This window comes from Lagopus leucura, unplaced genomic scaffold, assembly GCF_019238085.1.
Source record: "Lagopus leucura isolate 7727_CA_CO unplaced genomic scaffold, USGS_WTPT01 Super-Scaffold_100004, whole genome shotgun sequence".
Lineage (NCBI taxonomy): Eukaryota > Metazoa > Chordata > Aves > Galliformes > Phasianidae > Lagopus > Lagopus leucura.
Window position 1 is genome coordinate 18,661,824 of NW_024962264.1, and position 16,314 is coordinate 18,678,137.

Below are 16,314 nucleotides of genomic sequence, written 5' to 3' on the forward strand. Positions count from 1 at the left end.
TCTCACAGTGTGCCCATGCGCGTCCCGCCCAGCTCCGCCTCACTCGCGCAGCGCTCCGCCTTCCCGCCCGCGGAGCGAGCCGGAACGGCCGCTGGGTACCGGCTGAGGGCTCTGAGCGGCGGCGGCGGCTGCCGTATCTCTTCAGGTGAGAGCGCGGCGGAAACTTCGGGGCTTTGCGGTGTCGTCTCCGGCCCTGCGGGCGGGCGTTGAGCTCCCCGTGGGCGCTTCTATGGCGGAGCTGGAAGCGGCCGTCCGTGCTCCCTAAGCGGGGCCGGCGGTAACGCGTGTGGCTGAGCTCGGTGAGCCCGCCCGGCCCCGCCCGGTGGGTGCCGGAGGGTGGCCCGGTGTGAGTAGATTTGAGGTGGTACTGCAGGAGAAGGCCTCAGTTAAACGGGCAGCTCGAGGTGGTACGCGGAGGAGGTAGGCGGTGTGTGTGAGTGGCGACGGGCTGCAAAGGGGGATATGTAAACGTTGCCCAGGCACGTGAGGGTCGTGGTAGCAAAATCAAAGGCGAGCTAGATTGAAAACGAGGAGTAAACGGCAACGGCAGCGGGATGCTTCTGCTGGATTATCAGGAGCAGAATGCGCAAATTAAATGTGGAGCAGCTGCTGAGTGGGGCAAGTGCTATAATGTCAGTGAGCATGAGTAAGGGCAGATACTCAGTGTGTGTTGTGGTTTAACTCAGCAGCACTGCACAGCCACTGATGTGTTCCTTCTCTTCCCAGTGGGATGGGGATGAGAACCAGAAAAAAGTGGTTCTGTACACTTCCAACTCTGTGTGCCTCCTCACTGGCAGGACAGTGTAAGCAGCTGAGAAAACTGAAACACTGCATTGTACAGCACTACTCAGCAACAGATAGAGACATCAGTGTGTTATCGACATTGTTTTTCTCTTAAAACCAAAATATAGCATTGTATCAGGTACTGTGAAGGAAACCAACTGTTCCCATTGGATCTAAGACAATCTGTTTTGCCTCAGGGCTCATCAGTGAGGCCTCTGTTTCCGCAACAAGGATAAGTTGCAAAAGAGGACTGAAGCATGGGTTGGTTGCCTGGTAATCCATGGGCCTGGATGACCTGTGTTCTGGTGGTATCATTGTGAAGCCACTTGCTTTTCTCTACAAGAAGTCACGAGGCTGAGAAAAATCACCAGGGACTAGAAAAAGGCAGATCATATGTCCCTTCTCAAAAAGGAGCAAGCAGGACGATCCAGGGAAGTGCAGGCTGGTCAGCTTCCCTCCTTCAATCCATGGAAAGGTTATGAAGGAAGCCACTGCAGTATGGGGAGGAGCAGGTGTTGGCTGGGGATAACCAGCTTGGGATCTACCAAGAATCAGTCATGCCTGGTCAACTGGACTGTTGTCTGTGGCAAAATAGCTAGCTCTGAAACTGGGGGGAGGAGTGGAGAATGTCATCTGAGGAGGGGTGTGCAGAGACCTAAAAAGAAGCCTTTCTGCACCTAAGAGGAGATTGATAAAATGGAGCCTGTATTTCCTTTTATGTGAAAGCACAATCTGAAACAGGGGAGGTGCCAATTTGAATTAAAGAAGTGAAAGGAGGCAGTGAGATCTCTGTCTTCTTATGTTTTGAAGGTCCAGCTGGATGGTGTCCTGGGAAAGCTTGTCTGAATTCATGGCTGACTTTTGCTTTGAGCAGGTCTCTTAGAAACGAAATGCTTGTGTATCGTGGTGTAATGCAGCAGGCATTACATGCAGCACCATGCAGCCACTCACTTATTCTCTGCATGTTAGGTGAGGGAGAAAATCAGAAACGTGAAAGAGTGAGAACTCGTTTGTAGTTAAGATGGCTTAGTAGGTAAAGCAAAATCTGCATGCGCAGGCAGAACAAGAAATTCCTTTGCTGCTTCCCATTGGCAGACAGATGTTCAGTCACTTCCAGGAAAGCAGAAGTCATCACATGTAACGGTTTCTTGGGAAGACAAACATCATCTCTTGGAATGTCGTTCCCTCTTCCTCCTCTTGTCTCCCAGTTGTTTTTTTTTTTTGCTGAGCAGGATACCATATGGTATGTGCCAATCCTCTGCTTGGTCTGGGCCGGCAGTCCTGGTTCTGCCCCCTCACAGCTCCCTGTTTTCCTTCAACCCCTCCTGGCAGGACAGCACCAGGAGCTGAAATGTCCTCAGCTCTGTGCAGCGCTGCTCAGCAACAACTAAAGCACCAGTCTGTTATCAGTACTATTTTCATTTAAAAAAGAAAAATCAAAAGCACAGGACCCTGTCAGCCTTTATGAAGAAAATTAACTATATCCCAACCAAAACCATGGTATTCTATGTTTCTTAGACAATATATTGTTTATGAGCAGTAGAAAGCAGCAAATATTACACAATAGTGTAACGTAGAAATGTTAGATTAGTAAGTTACTGTGATAGATTGAATTATCGATTGGAAATAATGGTATAAAATATGCTGTAGGATAGGATATAAAGTTATGGATACTCACACTGGTAACTATAATGGAAGATTTTACTCAAATCTTCTGAAATTCTTTGAATTTCACATAAAGATGTCACATAAATAAGAACTGATGAATGCAATTGTTCTGATTAATGCAGTTGTCGGGACTGCTAAAGTGCTTGAGTTTTGAAATATCCCTCATGGGAGGTACTGTGAAATTGTTGTCATGAATCAAATCCTTGTTATGATACTAAAGTAAAAACTGAAAATGGAAGTTAAGCTTTTCCTGCTTTCCTTGATCTATTTCATCAAGACTTGTGTTAAATCTGAGAGTGATCTGGAAAAGGCGGTATTGGTAAATACACAAGATCTACCACTGTTACAGTTGTTAGATTTAGTCAGGAAAGAAGAATTTTCCTCTTCCTGAGGAAAAGAAGATTCTAAAGGACAAAAAAAATGAAGGATTAATTGATTTTTTTTTTTTTTATGGTGGTGAATTAAATAAGTTATTGATAAACATGGTTAGTGTGCTGAAAGCTATTCTGTGCTGCTGATCCATGTTTCTGGGCTCTCAGTTAACTATTGCAGGTGTTGGAGATAGATGCAAAGGATATGTGGGTGAAAGTCCTCCTACTCAGTGACGGTGGAAAGGTATGACTGTAGCTGAATTTACAACAAATCGGTTTGATAATAACATTGTAATGTCATGTGTAGGTATGCGAAATACTAGCAGGCCACTCAATGGACAGTAAAGGCCTCTAATGCCCTGGGAGGAGTAGCTGTTAAGTTGAAAGACTGTGCGTATAGTGCTCGGTTAATTTTGTGTAAGTTTTGGCAGAATAAAATAGTTTAGAAATGAGTGATTCAGAAAAAAACTCTTAGACACTGTGAGATGAACAGCCTATTAACTAATGATTTTCTTCCTGTGGATATTTAAACTGTTCAGTGTAGACCATGCTGGGAAGTTACTTGATGGTTCTCCATCATAGAAGGATTTCATATACAAATCACAGATGCATCAGACAGCTTTGTTATCATCAGTGTGGTGTTCTCTGTCCATCATTAAAGGCTTGGGAAACAATGAAGAACTATCAGAGAGCTAACTGAAGTAGGGTGCTTGTAGGGCTGGACTGGTGACTTTATGCTCACTTGCGAGAGTGTGTATGTGTATTCTTGACCCCGCTCTGCAACTTGTCTGTGTTCTATCCACTTACGGCTTCAAGGAGAACCGTTTCTATCGTGGATTCAAGGATTATATTACAGCTCTCTAATCTTGCAGCTGTGTAATTAAACCACTGCACAAAGTATCATATACTTTCTTCTTGTATTTTTTCTGTGTGATGTTTTATTTTCTATACGAAGTCCCTCTCTTCATGTAAGAAATTCCTTTTGGTTGCGGTAGCCTGTGACATTATTACAATTTACCTTTGAGAGGAGAAAGAACTGCCACAATTTCATGCGCAAATGAAAGACTAAGTATACAGAAAGCTTCTGAACATGTCTGAATTAAACAATTACTTTCCAATAGTTGCCTTTAAAAAGCTAGACCTCAAAGTAATTTGGAAGTGTTATCTTCCAGAAGAGGAAAAGTGGATTTAGCGGGCTTACACTTGTTTTCTAAATTCTACAACTATGCTGAATTGTTTGCTAAGGACTGTTGAAGCTATCTATTCCTTACGCACACATGTATGTACTCTCTGAAGATGCCTCAGAAATGAACTTAAAGGGTTTCTGTTTCCTTGTTTTTAAGAGGGAATTAAGAATTATTCCAAGTTCTTACAACTACTGGCTTTGTTCCACTGTTTTTATACAATGGAGGGTGTAGCATTCTTAACTTAAGGCTATGTTGCACTGAAACTTGGAAGCCAAATTCACAAAACACAGAAATGGTAACTTAACCACAGAGTTCAAGAGCAGCCAGAATTTTAAATGTAGACAAATGCATTTATATATATAAAAAAAAACAAGTGGATACGTACTTTCCACACATTGAATTCCCTTTCTGTAAACATTAGGGAGAGTCTGAATTGTGTGGATGGGGCTCGCACTGTAGTAGTCTGCGTGATCAGTGGTGAGGCAGTTCCTGCTGCAGTGTACTTGGTAGAACAAGTTCTGCGGCCACTGGAAAACGATTTAACAAGTGGATTAAGGAATAGGGAATGAGCTTTTGAAGAGGTTTCTTAACTCTCTGCTGGTTCCATTGATGAAATCCCTATGAAGTCTACTGTATGTTGAACTCCTTGATGATATCAGTAGAGCTGATTCTCTGGTGTCTCGTGAAAGCCCAGCATGAGATAAAGGTTCCTGGAGACTTCTAGGCAGGCATTGAGGGAGCAGACTTCTGCTGCTGGTGTATGGCCAGAGAGAGAGGTAAAAGTTCATTGCCTTGAATAACAAAAGAAATTCTTCAGACAAAACTTTGGAGGCTTCAGCCTAAAAAAAGCCTGTCTGGGTAGTGCTTTTGAGCAGAATTGAAAACTTCTCTAGAACACTGTATAAGAAATAAAGTATCCTGATATCTTTCAAATGAGATTTGTTAATTATCCGTTCTTGGAAAAGAACAGGAAACTTCCCATGTTTGGCTGCTTTTCTCAAATTTATTATTGTTAATAATTAGAGAGCAGAGTTTCTGATGCAACTTTTGTTAAAGAGGATAGCGATGAAGGATCTGGAGTGCAGGTAACTACTGCTATGCAACTTTTCTTTTAATTCATTCTTTGCTTTTCCTCACTTCATTTCCATAGGCACTGTGGTATCTCTTAGAGCTCTGGATAGGTACTAGTTGAGAAAACAAGTGAACTTGGATAAACAACCATCCAAGTTGTAGATTTTTCTCTCTATTTCAACTAAATTTAAAAATAACAATATACTTAAAAAATTGTGTACTTGCTGTGTTGAATCTCTGTATTGTATGTTGCAGGGAGCTATTCTCAGAATTATCAAAAGTGAGTTTTATGGTCATATTTTTCTTTGCTCTTAAATGATCAAATGTGTTAAAAATCTTGTGCAAATCTAAATGAGGATTAAGGTAGTAGGTGCTCTTGTTTAAGTTTACACTTAATTGCATTTGTATTCCATATTGCCGGGTTATCGAGAATATGAAATTCTTGTTCCATTTCCATAAGAATGATGAGTTTAATTTCTGAACATCAGATGTCCAAAGAACAGAGTTGATGTCCCTTCAAATGTGAAGCCAAATTCAAGTTCTTCAGCTCTTTAAGTTCACTGTCATCTACTAATGATAATTAATTCACTTACTACCTTTGCTGTGATTCAGTGTAACTTTTATTTTAAGAAAAATATTTTGCACTCTAGTTAACTACGTGCCGTTTGACCTAGGCTTCATATATGTATAAAGTTCTTCCTTTTTCTTTGTTTTCCTATAAAGACACCACTATGGCTGCTGCGGTGAACATGGAGCTTGATCCTATTTTTCTGAAAGCCCTGGGCTTCTTGCGTTCCAAGAGCAAGGATTCTGCAGAAAAGCTGAAAGCACTTCTTGATGAGTCTTTGGCCAGAGGAGCCGATTCAAGTTATCGTCCATCTCAGAAGGTATTGGTATTAGACAACACAGGCCATTTTCACATGCCTTTATGGCCCCAGCTATTCCTTGTTCATTTTTATAGCTGAAGATTTAGAAGAGAATTAGAAACTGGAAAAATGATGAGTAATTATGAAATGTTCAAATTCACCATTACCCTTTTTTTCAAAATAGTGCATTCAGTTAAGTTAATGGGGGGAAAAAAATCTTGATATATCCAAAAAACGTGTGTAATATCTGTTCCTTACTATATTGCAAATGCAAGTTTTTTTTAATGGTAATTCTTGTATTTTGTTGGTTTTAGCATTCTGCTTAGTAGCTATCACAGGAAGGGGAACCAAAATTACACAGTTATAAACAAAGATAAAAAGCTCTTTAAAATGCAGATATTGTTGTGACCAGATTATTATTAAACAAAAAGCTAATTACTGAGGGAAGTAAGGGAACTGTTATGTCGTGCCTAATCTGATGATTGAGCATCTGGTGAAGGGGTATGGCTGGCTCAGGAAGTATAGGTGCAAGCAGTTCAGGTCCACCCTTACCTGAACTCGTGTAAGAGCTAGCCTCCAATAGGAGAATGCCTTCTGGATGAGGACCACTTCTGAGAAGGAGTGTTCTGTAGGCAGATACCCTATCACCAGTTAGGTGAATCAACTTTTTCCTACATATAGTTATTGATACTCATAATGACACTTTGCCTGCTATTGCAAAAAACTTACCAGAAGCAATTTCATTGCTTTCAAGGGCCAACAACTGATAAAACTGGATCTCTCTTATCAATATGGTTGATGAAGTTGTAGAGAATGGGGGGGAGGGGAAATATTCCAAATGATTTGAAATGTAAATGATTTGCAGGCAAAAATCATCGCTGTCCCATAGAAATACATAACTTTTCATTTGCTGGAAATAACTAACCACCTGCTAGACAGAATATTTGAATCTGAGATTAGCGTATGAAAAAAAAAAACCATGTGGGTACATCCTAGTATCACTGCCATATAGTTAATGAGGTAGTTTTCTCCCTTGGGATGTTGATAAATCAGCCAGGTATGTTCTAACGATGGTTTGTATTCACACACACTGACATTTTCCTTCTACAGGTACTTCTCAAAATATCAGAAAGACAGTATTACCTTGTGGCATATGTGGTGCTTGTACTACACAGTCTAATTCTTCTCTGTGCAAATCGTTAATTCCTGAATCCTAAATTACAACTGTACCCCTCTGTAGTAAAGCAGGTGTTACGACTTTCAGGAGCTTTCTGTCAGAGCTGAATATCACAGAGGCTTGGAAAGCTGATTGCAGTAGCAGCTTGGCTGATTGTCACTGTCTACATGCAACAGGAAATCAGGAAAGTTGGTAGGGCTGAAGTGAAGCTGAGAACTCATCCCACTATGCAACAGAGAATTACTTATTACCATGGATGGTATGGATGGAGGGATACCATTCTCATACACATTGCTGTGGTTGATCACTCATTTTTTTTATTACACACTGCTGATGCTAATGCAACATTTACAAGAACTGTCAGTTTCTGTTGAGATCTAAATTATTAAGCTGGTAAGTGAATATGAACTGAGATTGACTTGCCTCCATAAAGGAATGATACATTGATGTCCAGAGGCAGCACATATCTACTTACATTTTTAGCATAAATCTTTCCTCTGGAAGATTAGCATTAAGGGAGATTTTAATAACTGTAGTTTAAACACAGTTATTTGTGAATGTATTATAAAAGGACTAAAGAAAGGTTTAGAAGAATGTATGTACAGGTGAACAGTGCTATGTAATGTTTTGTTTGCCTAACATGTGATCTAATTGCAAAACAGGAAGTAGATTGTAGGGTTTGACTTCAATTTTTGTTTCTGTTTTTAGGAAGTAGAGCAACCAAAAGTATGTGTTACCAAGCCTGTTTCTAGTAAGCAAGATCCTAAGGCCTCTTCTAGTTTGCCTTCTGGTAACAACAATGGCAAGCCTACTGCATCAGAAAAGGTGAAAAAAGAAACAGAAAAGAGATCTGCTGATAAGGTGAGTCTAATTTTTGTTCTCTAGTAACATAACCTGGCTAACAAATTCGAAGTTGTTTTAGTGAAAGCTCTCTTTCTGTGTAGTCTGTGTAACTCTGTTCTTGCTAATAGTGCATAGCCTACAATGTCTTATCACATCATGTTGTTGTTTAGGCAATCCAACTGAGGTGTAGTTAAAACTATTTTGTAAATACTTTAAATACACTGATGACAAGTTAATAAAATGTAGCGGCCTGAAATGTGGGTTTTTCCAAGGCTTTTTTGAGATTCTTGTAGTGAAGCACAAAAGGTGGACTTGAGTTTCTAACTTGTGAGAATTTCGGAGAAGATGCATCTGAGGAAAGTATGCTGTGTGCTTTATATACACCTTTTTATACTTCCATTTTAATTGTTTCAGTCATTTTCTCATTTTAGAAGGTCCGTCAACTTTCTGCTTTTTCACATTCTTTGTGTTTGCCATAGATGAAAGGGGATGCTGCTGAAGGAGCTGATGTGCCAAAGAAGCCCAGACTTGAGAAGCAAGAGGCTCGTTCCTCTCCTATTACCGTTCAGACAAGTAAAGATTTATCCATGCCTGATTTATCTAGCTTTGAGGAAACCAGTGCTGATGACTTTGCTATGGAAATGGGTTTGGCCTGTGTTGTTTGCAGGTAAGTTAAGTGTTTCATTGCAGTTGTGTATTTGCTTTCAGTTGGCTTTTGCCCTTGTAGCGTTCAATTAATGCTACCTTGCAGGTTGTACTCTGGAAATTACTTAAGTACGTGTGCAAAACTACTAATGCATGTAAGCGTTCTTCACAAACAAGATTTTTTTTTTTTAAATGGAGCCTTTAATGAGTAAAAATGATTTTTCTTTAGAGCAGAGCAAGTGAGAATTAAAAAAATCAGACAACATGAAAAGCCTAGCATAACAGATACTGTCTTTTAAATATTGGAAGGCAAGTTAAAATATTAATAGCTAATGTTAAGCAGCATTCTAAAAAGCAGTTGAGTACATTTTTTTTAGTGGCATTAGCATGAGTTCTGCATGTGTTGCTCACTTTTTTCATAATCATTTGACGTTACTTTACATGTGACCATGTTTTTTCAGTTCATTCTCTAAATATATCTTACGTCCTGCAGTCAAAACAGGTTTTTGTTTTTCATCAAGCGCTTCTAAAACTGGATCTTAGTAATGTTTTGTAAGTGATGTGTGTTTCTAATTGTGAAAGAATTAACAAGATAGTTTTGAATATCCACTATGTAATCAGGCAACTTGAATAAGCATTGTGTTTCACAGGTGATTTATATTCCTGTAAGCTTCCCTTGTTGCCTACTTCCCTACCTCTGACAGGGGTGTCTTGTTATGTAAGAGTGTGATCAGATGCACTAGCCTCTGGAGCAGCTCCCTGCTCAGGTTTTTCAGCAGATATGGGTTTCAGTCAACTCACTGAGTGTACTTATCCTCATGTATGCATGGCTATGAGAACATAGGATCAGGACAGGGAGGAAGATGTAGCTGGCATTTACGGGACTGGCCAGACTCTTGGTAGAACTATTGTATTCTAGCTCAGCTTAAGCCACATGGGAAAGTGTGTTCTCAAGCTGTCCCTGGTACATGGAGGAATTCCCATTTCACAGCTAATTATACTGTTAACCAGTTGTAGAGTGACAAGATTTCCTGTCATATTGTTCCCATGTGTTAGCTCAAATGTTTGACTTTGTTATAGACACTGAAAAAGGGAGAACAGTTCAAATACCTGAAGTAATAAATAAATCTTACCTTTCTTTCTGCAATACTGATTGTAAAATAGCTCTTATTAAAGTGATGCCGGAGAGAGGAAAAAGTATATAGAGAGGGAACTCATTAGAGAGGATGGTAGCAATCTTCAAAGACTTGGTATTTGTTTTTATTGTACATGAACACTGCTGGACCTGATGTCTTCTGATTCTCAGTTTCCAACTTAATCTGGATGGATTGTTTTTCAGAACACTTATGCTTCAGGCTTTCTAAATTCAGCATAGTTGTTAGGACTGCGTTCCACTATTTACTGCTCAGCTGTCAACCTAAGGTCCCTTCCTGTGGCTGGACATCTTGAGTTGAAATACTAACGCTTCAGAACATATGAAATACAGAAGTATGCAATGCTTTTGTAAAGTAATGTGGGTATGAATACCATTTGGAAGCTGACAGCTAGTAATATTTATATGCAGACAGTTGTGAATGAAAACACCATGTCCAGTTGCAGAGTATGTGAGGTTCTTCTTTTCATAGTTCAATGGTTTATATTGCTGAAGAAAAGTTGACAACTGTGTTATCAACTTGTGTACAGTGAGTTCACAAATGCAAAAAAATACATTTGTAGATTAACTATTCCTTTTTGTTATAGATGTAGAAACTAAAGAGGTGGAATGTTTCGTCAAGATTTGCTAAGTGTGAGATGTGTCTGCACAATCATCAGGGATATTGAAAGTTGATGTCTGTGGGTTGTTTAACTTAGATCCTGTTCTGCTATATCAAACTAGGCACAAAGAAAATACTGGAATAACCTCACCCTCTTCAGTACTTCTAGATCTTAGAAAACAGTGATTCAACAGATACAGGGATCCTCGGTCATGTGAAGAAGCAACATTACTTGCAGTTTGCAGCTGATAGTGAACCTTGCAGGGGGGGAAAAATAAAGCCCATTTTTTGAAAGAGTGACCATATGTTTTTTTTAGGAATACTTTTCTGAAATTAAAAGATGAGTAACTTTGCTTTTTATTTATCAAATTGTTTAAGAATAAGACTGGTTTAACTTGATTCTGAGGATGAAGAGTTGAAGTTTTTTTTAATTAGTTTGCAATTGTCTTCAGAACTTTTGAAATAGAGTGAATCTCCTTGCTTAAGACATGGGGTTAAAGCATCACTGCTTTGTTTTTACCCAGTTTATTTAGGAATCATAAACAAAATGGCTCTTGAAATTTCCTGCATCTCTAATGGGGTGGTGGACTTTCAGAAACGTTTTGTCTTTTGTTTTTCTGGTAGCCCATTTGAAAAAGAAGTATTCCTTAGAAAGTGTTCTAATATCTGTATAGACAAGACTTTCAGACTTCTTTTTCTTGTTATAGAGAAACAAGGTATTACCTTTCTGTACCCATCTACAAATAGGGTTTCTATGGTTACCTGAGTACCTGCTCCTCGGGCTTATGAGCAAAAGCAGCTTAGCAATTAAATAGCCTGATTCTTCATCTGAAAGAAGAAATCATCAAAAAACTGATATTTGGCTAATTTAGACATTCGCAGTCATGTGTACATCACTAATTTGTCATTGATGCAGCATGATTACTTTCGCCAGAGACCCACAGCAGAATTAAGTCTTCATCACCAGCTTTGTACTTGCTTCAAGGCAGAGCTGCAAGTTAATCCTCTGTGTTCTATCTTTTCAAGATTCTGGTATTATCTCCAATTCCAAGTGTCTGTTTGTAGGGACCAGAAGGATAGCTAATAAAACATCAGTAAAGTAGTTGGGTGTGAATTGAGTTGGGATGGTGATGCTTTTAAATTCCTCAGAAGAAAGCACTCTTTCATACCAGTCAATGCAAAATTGTTTGTTCTTGAATTGTACTGCTCTACAGCTTACAGCAAAATTATCCAAATGTAGGCTGTAGGCCTTTGGATGTTATTGTAATGAGAAAGTCATAATAAGTAAACAGTGGTAAAATCTCTAGGTGAAAAAGACAGATGAGACTTAAGTTTCTAACATAAAAATCAAACAGAAGAGCAGGAAGTGCCATGTATGCATGTCTGATAATATTGAAGTTTTTTTAATGTTGGTTCTCCCATGAAAATCTAATAATTTCTGAAATATTAGGAAGAACTTGAATAGGAAGAAAAATCAGTGTAGCTCATCTGCTACAGGTAGAAAATATTCACAAAAGCAAAAATATTTTTAGTTTTTATCTTAAGCTGTGCAAAATTTACAGCAGTTGGATAATCCTTGAAGTGCTTTTCCCAATAATCTGTTCTTAACTATTTGATCTGCAGGCAAATGACAGTTATTTCTGGGAATCAGCTTGTAGAGTGTCAGGAGTGCCATAATCTCTACCACCAGGATTGCCATAAACCTCAGGTGACAGACAAGGAAGTGAATGATCCTCGACTTGTATGGTACTGTGCCCGCTGTACCAGACAGATGAAGAGAATGGTAGGAGTCAGTTTTTTTGTCTAGTTTGAGCACTATTGAAATGGAGCAGGTTATTTCTTTTGTGTGAGAGTATTCTTTAGGTTGCAGAAATCTCTGGAAGAATGTTGGAGAGCCACTTTTCTCAGCTATGCTTCACTTGCTGCAACTGTGTTTTTTTAATGTAGTATCAAGGAGTATTTGGGTATGATCTTAAACTTTTATTAAAAACAAAATGTGAGTGAAGAAGTGTGAAACAGGACTCTTTCTCACTTGAAGTAAATGCTTTTAAAGCATTTTCTATTTTAGGTGATACTGATCACTTTTTTAGTGCGTATTTACCAAATATCCATTCAATTTTGATTTTCTTCATAGGTGTAGATGTGAATGATTGTTTTTGCAACAAGAGAGCAAAAATTTTCGTTCAAATCATAAGTGCTGAAAGAGCACATCCCCCCCCCCCAAAAAAAACCTTCCTTTTTGATTCGTCTACAGGATAACTTCTTGACTAAGCAGGGTAATTATTTCTGATCCCACAGAGATCTCTCTCATCTCATCATGAGGAACAAAGTGAGGAAAGCGTCTTTGTTCACATATCTCTACTTCTGATTTTCTTTTCAATCAAGCCCCTTTATACAGCAGAAAATATGCTCTGTTTTGGAGCTATTCTGTGCTAACTTAGCAAGTGGTTATCTACTGAAACATCTCTGCTAATGAACAAGAAAAAGTCAGTGTAAGATCCTTTCCTAGAAGTTGTTATTACTCACTGAAGTACATGGTTATTCGGATGATCATCAGAACATCGAACCCAGCAGAGTGTTTGCTTGAGGTCAGTTAATGCAATGGATAGCCTATGCAGTGACTCAGACTTTCCCAGACTTTTCAGTGACCCCATTTCTAACTTTTTATGTTTTTGTATGAATTCTACCTTTTATTTTTGCTGCGACTTTTTAGCAGACTTGTACAGTCTACTTCCCAATAGCACTGGATCATATCCATGTTTTCCTCAAATTCACCTGTCTTTGCCTTCTTTCTGTGATGGCCCAGTGCCTTTCTATTTCCTGAGTTTCAGCATTGCCTCTCTCTGTGCTGAAATAGAAAGTTCTATTCAATATGGCTTTTTGTCTGGACTCCGTATCACCAGTGCCATATTTGACATGGCCTCCACAACTGCAGCTTATTACTACTTTTTTCTCAGATTCTTATCAGCTTCAAATTGTAAAGGCTAGACTTCAATATGATAATGCTCATGCTTTCCTAAAACAGTATTGGAGAAGCTCTAACTAGTTTTGCTTTGTTTGTTTTTTTTTACTACCACTCAGGCTCAAAAGACACAAAAACCACCTCAAAAACCAGCTCCAGCTGTGGTTTCAGTTGAACCAGCTGTGAAGGATCCATTGATCAAGAAATCTGAAATTAAATTGAAACCTGAGACCCAAACAACTTTTCTAGCATTCAAGAGAACAGAAGTGAAGGTAACATACTATAAATTTTCCAGACAATAAGTTTACATTTCAATGTATATTTCTCTATTTTTTTTTTTTTTTAGCCGCATTTTCTCATAAGCACAATAAATGCAAGTAGTCTGCTGTACTGTTTATACTGAGTGCTAATATAGCATAGTGGTTTTTGCATTAGCATCGTAAGAGTGGGGGGAAACACTTCTATTCAGTAGTAAGTCCCTGAAGCATTCAGCTCTTGACTGTATTTTCATGTTAGAAAGGACAGAACAGAATTTACTCTGAGAATTTTTCTTAATAGTATTTTATACAAGCAGGATTTTATACAGGTCCTCAGAACGCTATAAAAGATAATATTTATTCTCTGCGGCCAAGTAACATACATATATTTTGGTAGTTAGGCTTCTCCTCATGGCAGTAGGGAAATCCAGCTGATCCTGTAGGGTCTAATTTAGAAACATGAAACAACATATATCAGCTTCCTACTTATTTAATAAATTTTGGTTTTTAATACATTGCGAGTTGGTTAGGATGATAAACCAGAAGCAGCATAATAAATGGCATCTAACAAACAGTGATGCTTACTGAAGCAACTCACCTGTAACATAGAATCAAAGCAATCATTCATGTTCTCAGAGGTAAATTTGCAGTTGTGCTGCTTAGATGGAAACTGTTGTGAATGACACGATGGCTTTTGCTCAAGCACTTGCACTTATGAATAACTTTTCACCTTGGCCATAAACTGGTACGACTCTGGTTTTAATAAGTCAACATTTGTATTATCCCCAGCTGAAAACTGGGGTTTGGTTGAGGTTTGGGAACTGGTGTGTACTGTGCTTTGCATTCAAGGGAAGCTTCGTCTGCAGAACACTTGTCTTTTGCTCTGCCTGAATGGAAAGACTAGAGGAAAGAAGTCCAATGGCTTTCTTTAAAACTGTGTCTGTGGGTATAGGCTGCTAAGAACCAAGATGGGAAGAGGAAAGTTTTGATGCTTATACTTTAATGAAAAGAATGCAATACTTAGTTACTATGGAGCTGTTCTTTTATCTGTTATCTTGTCAAAAAGTGACACCACTTAATGGCAAGCAATAAAAGATACTGGCTTGCCTCCCTTGTTTATACTTCACAAGTCTGCATTGGAGTTATTTGGGTAAAACCGGTGTTTAGAATTTATGGGGGGGATCTCAGTGCTATATAATGGCCTGTATAGGAAAAAAAGATATTGGTTTTATTTGGCTGGGAAATTTAAAGTTATCTGTGCCTGCATCCTTTTCCTGTTACTGCTTTTTTTTAACTATAATGACTAGCGATGAAATGTTGTCCACTGTGTCTTTCTGGATAAAGAACTAAAACAGAGGCTCAATCTCACCCTGCTGTGATGCATTATACAAATAAATGCTGCTATAATAAGAATGATTTATTTATTTTAGCCCTCAGCAGCAGTTTCGGGGAACTCAGCCAGTACAAGTGTTTCCTCTTCAGCAACCACCAGTGGCCTTACAGGATGGGCTGCTTTTGCAGCCAGAAACTCCTCTGCCAATCCATCAGCTGCCAAACTGGGATCAACAGCACAGAGCACCGGTGGGAAACCTGCAGCAGCTTCAAATAACCAGAAACCCGTGGGTCTGTCGGGGTTGGCAGCTTCCAAAACAGGACTAGGGTCAAAAATAGCTTCTGCTAACAATAGCACAAGCCCCGTTCAGCTGAAACCACCTCCACCTCTGACACTGGGGAAAACCACTCTTAGTCGTTCGGTAAGTAGCGACAATGTTAGCAAAGTGGGTCTTCCTAGTCCCAGCAGTACTGCGCCAAGCACCAGCAGTCAGGTGAGCAGTGGGAATGGCAACAGTGGGACTGCAGGTAACAGCGGGGGCAACGCAAGCAAAACCACAGCAGATGCTGGTAATCAGTCAGCTTCTCTGAAAGGCCCAACTTCTCAGGAATCTCAGCTCAATGCAATGAAGAGGCTACAAATGGTCAAGAAGAAGGCTGCTCAAAAGAAACTCAAGAAGTAGTACAGCTGCTTGCTGATCTTGCTGGCTGTGATCTGCAAAACAGCAGCCTTTATCTTTTAATTAAAGAAAATCCCCAAGTTACTGGACTGAACCGGTAATTAGGGAAGTCCCAAATCTGTGCTATACAGGAGGTAAAACTTAGGTAATCCTAGTATTCCTTCTGACTATAAATCTGAAAACTCAGTATGTTCGAGAAATATTCACTATTATATGCTGTTGGTTTTTAGCTCAAAGCAATGGAATGTGAAATTGTAAGCATTGGGAATTTTGGTGTATTTAAGAGAACAATTTGTGGACACAAATTGAAATTAAGCTGTCATCCTTCAGCATTGTGAATAAACGTATTATTAATCTGGGAAATCACTGCCACTTTCTTTCATCCAGGTTTCTGATTCTTAAAATGCTTCAGCTTTTACGAGTTGTTTGTGTTGGGCAGTTAATGGAGTTCTCTGCAGGTTGCACAGGTCTTGTGAGAATTTTAAGTGGCCTAATTTGGTTTTCTGCACTAAGAAGTTTTTGTCATTTTCTAGTTGTTCTCTGAGGGAAAAGAGTAAAAATGACCCCTAGCCTGTGAAGAGTGGAAGAGAGCCAAAACGGTGTTTTCAGTCTGTAAAGAACCTTAGAATTGTCCTGTTGTAATTTGAATGGATAATTGTTCACCACGTACTTTAATTGAATGTGCAATCAACTGTGTTGTTTTGATGTGGAAAGAAAA

General features: G+C 39.2%; 1 protein-coding gene across 2 annotated transcripts; it reads left to right on the forward strand.

The window, feature by feature from the left end:
* Window positions 1-38: 38 nt before the first annotated feature.
* Window positions 39-16,062, forward strand: INTS12 (integrator complex subunit 12). Of its 2 annotated transcripts, XM_042871475.1 has the most exons (8): window positions 97-145; window positions 2,991-3,066; window positions 5,804-5,967; window positions 7,832-7,984; window positions 8,446-8,633; window positions 11,989-12,148; window positions 13,447-13,599; window positions 15,015-16,062. In XM_042871475.1, exons 3-8 carry the CDS (start codon window positions 5,812-5,814, stop codon window positions 15,597-15,599), a joined length of 1,395 nt encoding a protein of 464 aa, XP_042727409.1. In that variant the 5' UTR covers window positions 97-145; window positions 2,991-3,066; window positions 5,804-5,811; the 3' UTR covers window positions 15,600-16,062. The 2 variants fall into 2 exon arrangements, with proteins under 2 accessions (XP_042727408.1, XP_042727409.1); XM_042871474.1 differs by lacking the exon at window positions 2,991-3,066 and having other exon boundaries at window positions 39-145.
* The last annotated feature ends 252 nt before the right edge of the window (window positions 16,063-16,314 follow it).

Excerpts from the sequence above, each read along its gene's own strand:
- INTS12 (XM_042871474.1), top strand. The coding sequence starts at position 5,812 with ATGGCTGCTGCGGTGAACATGGAGCTTGATCCTATTTTTCTGAAAGCC. Across the intron at positions 7,985-8,445 it reads AAAAGAGATCTGCTGATAAG|ATGAAAGGGGATGCTGCTGA; the intron begins GTGAGTCTAATT and ends TGTTTGCCATAG. Across the intron at positions 13,600-15,014 it reads TCAAGAGAACAGAAGTGAAG|CCCTCAGCAGCAGTTTCGGG; the intron begins GTAACATACTAT and ends TATTTATTTTAG.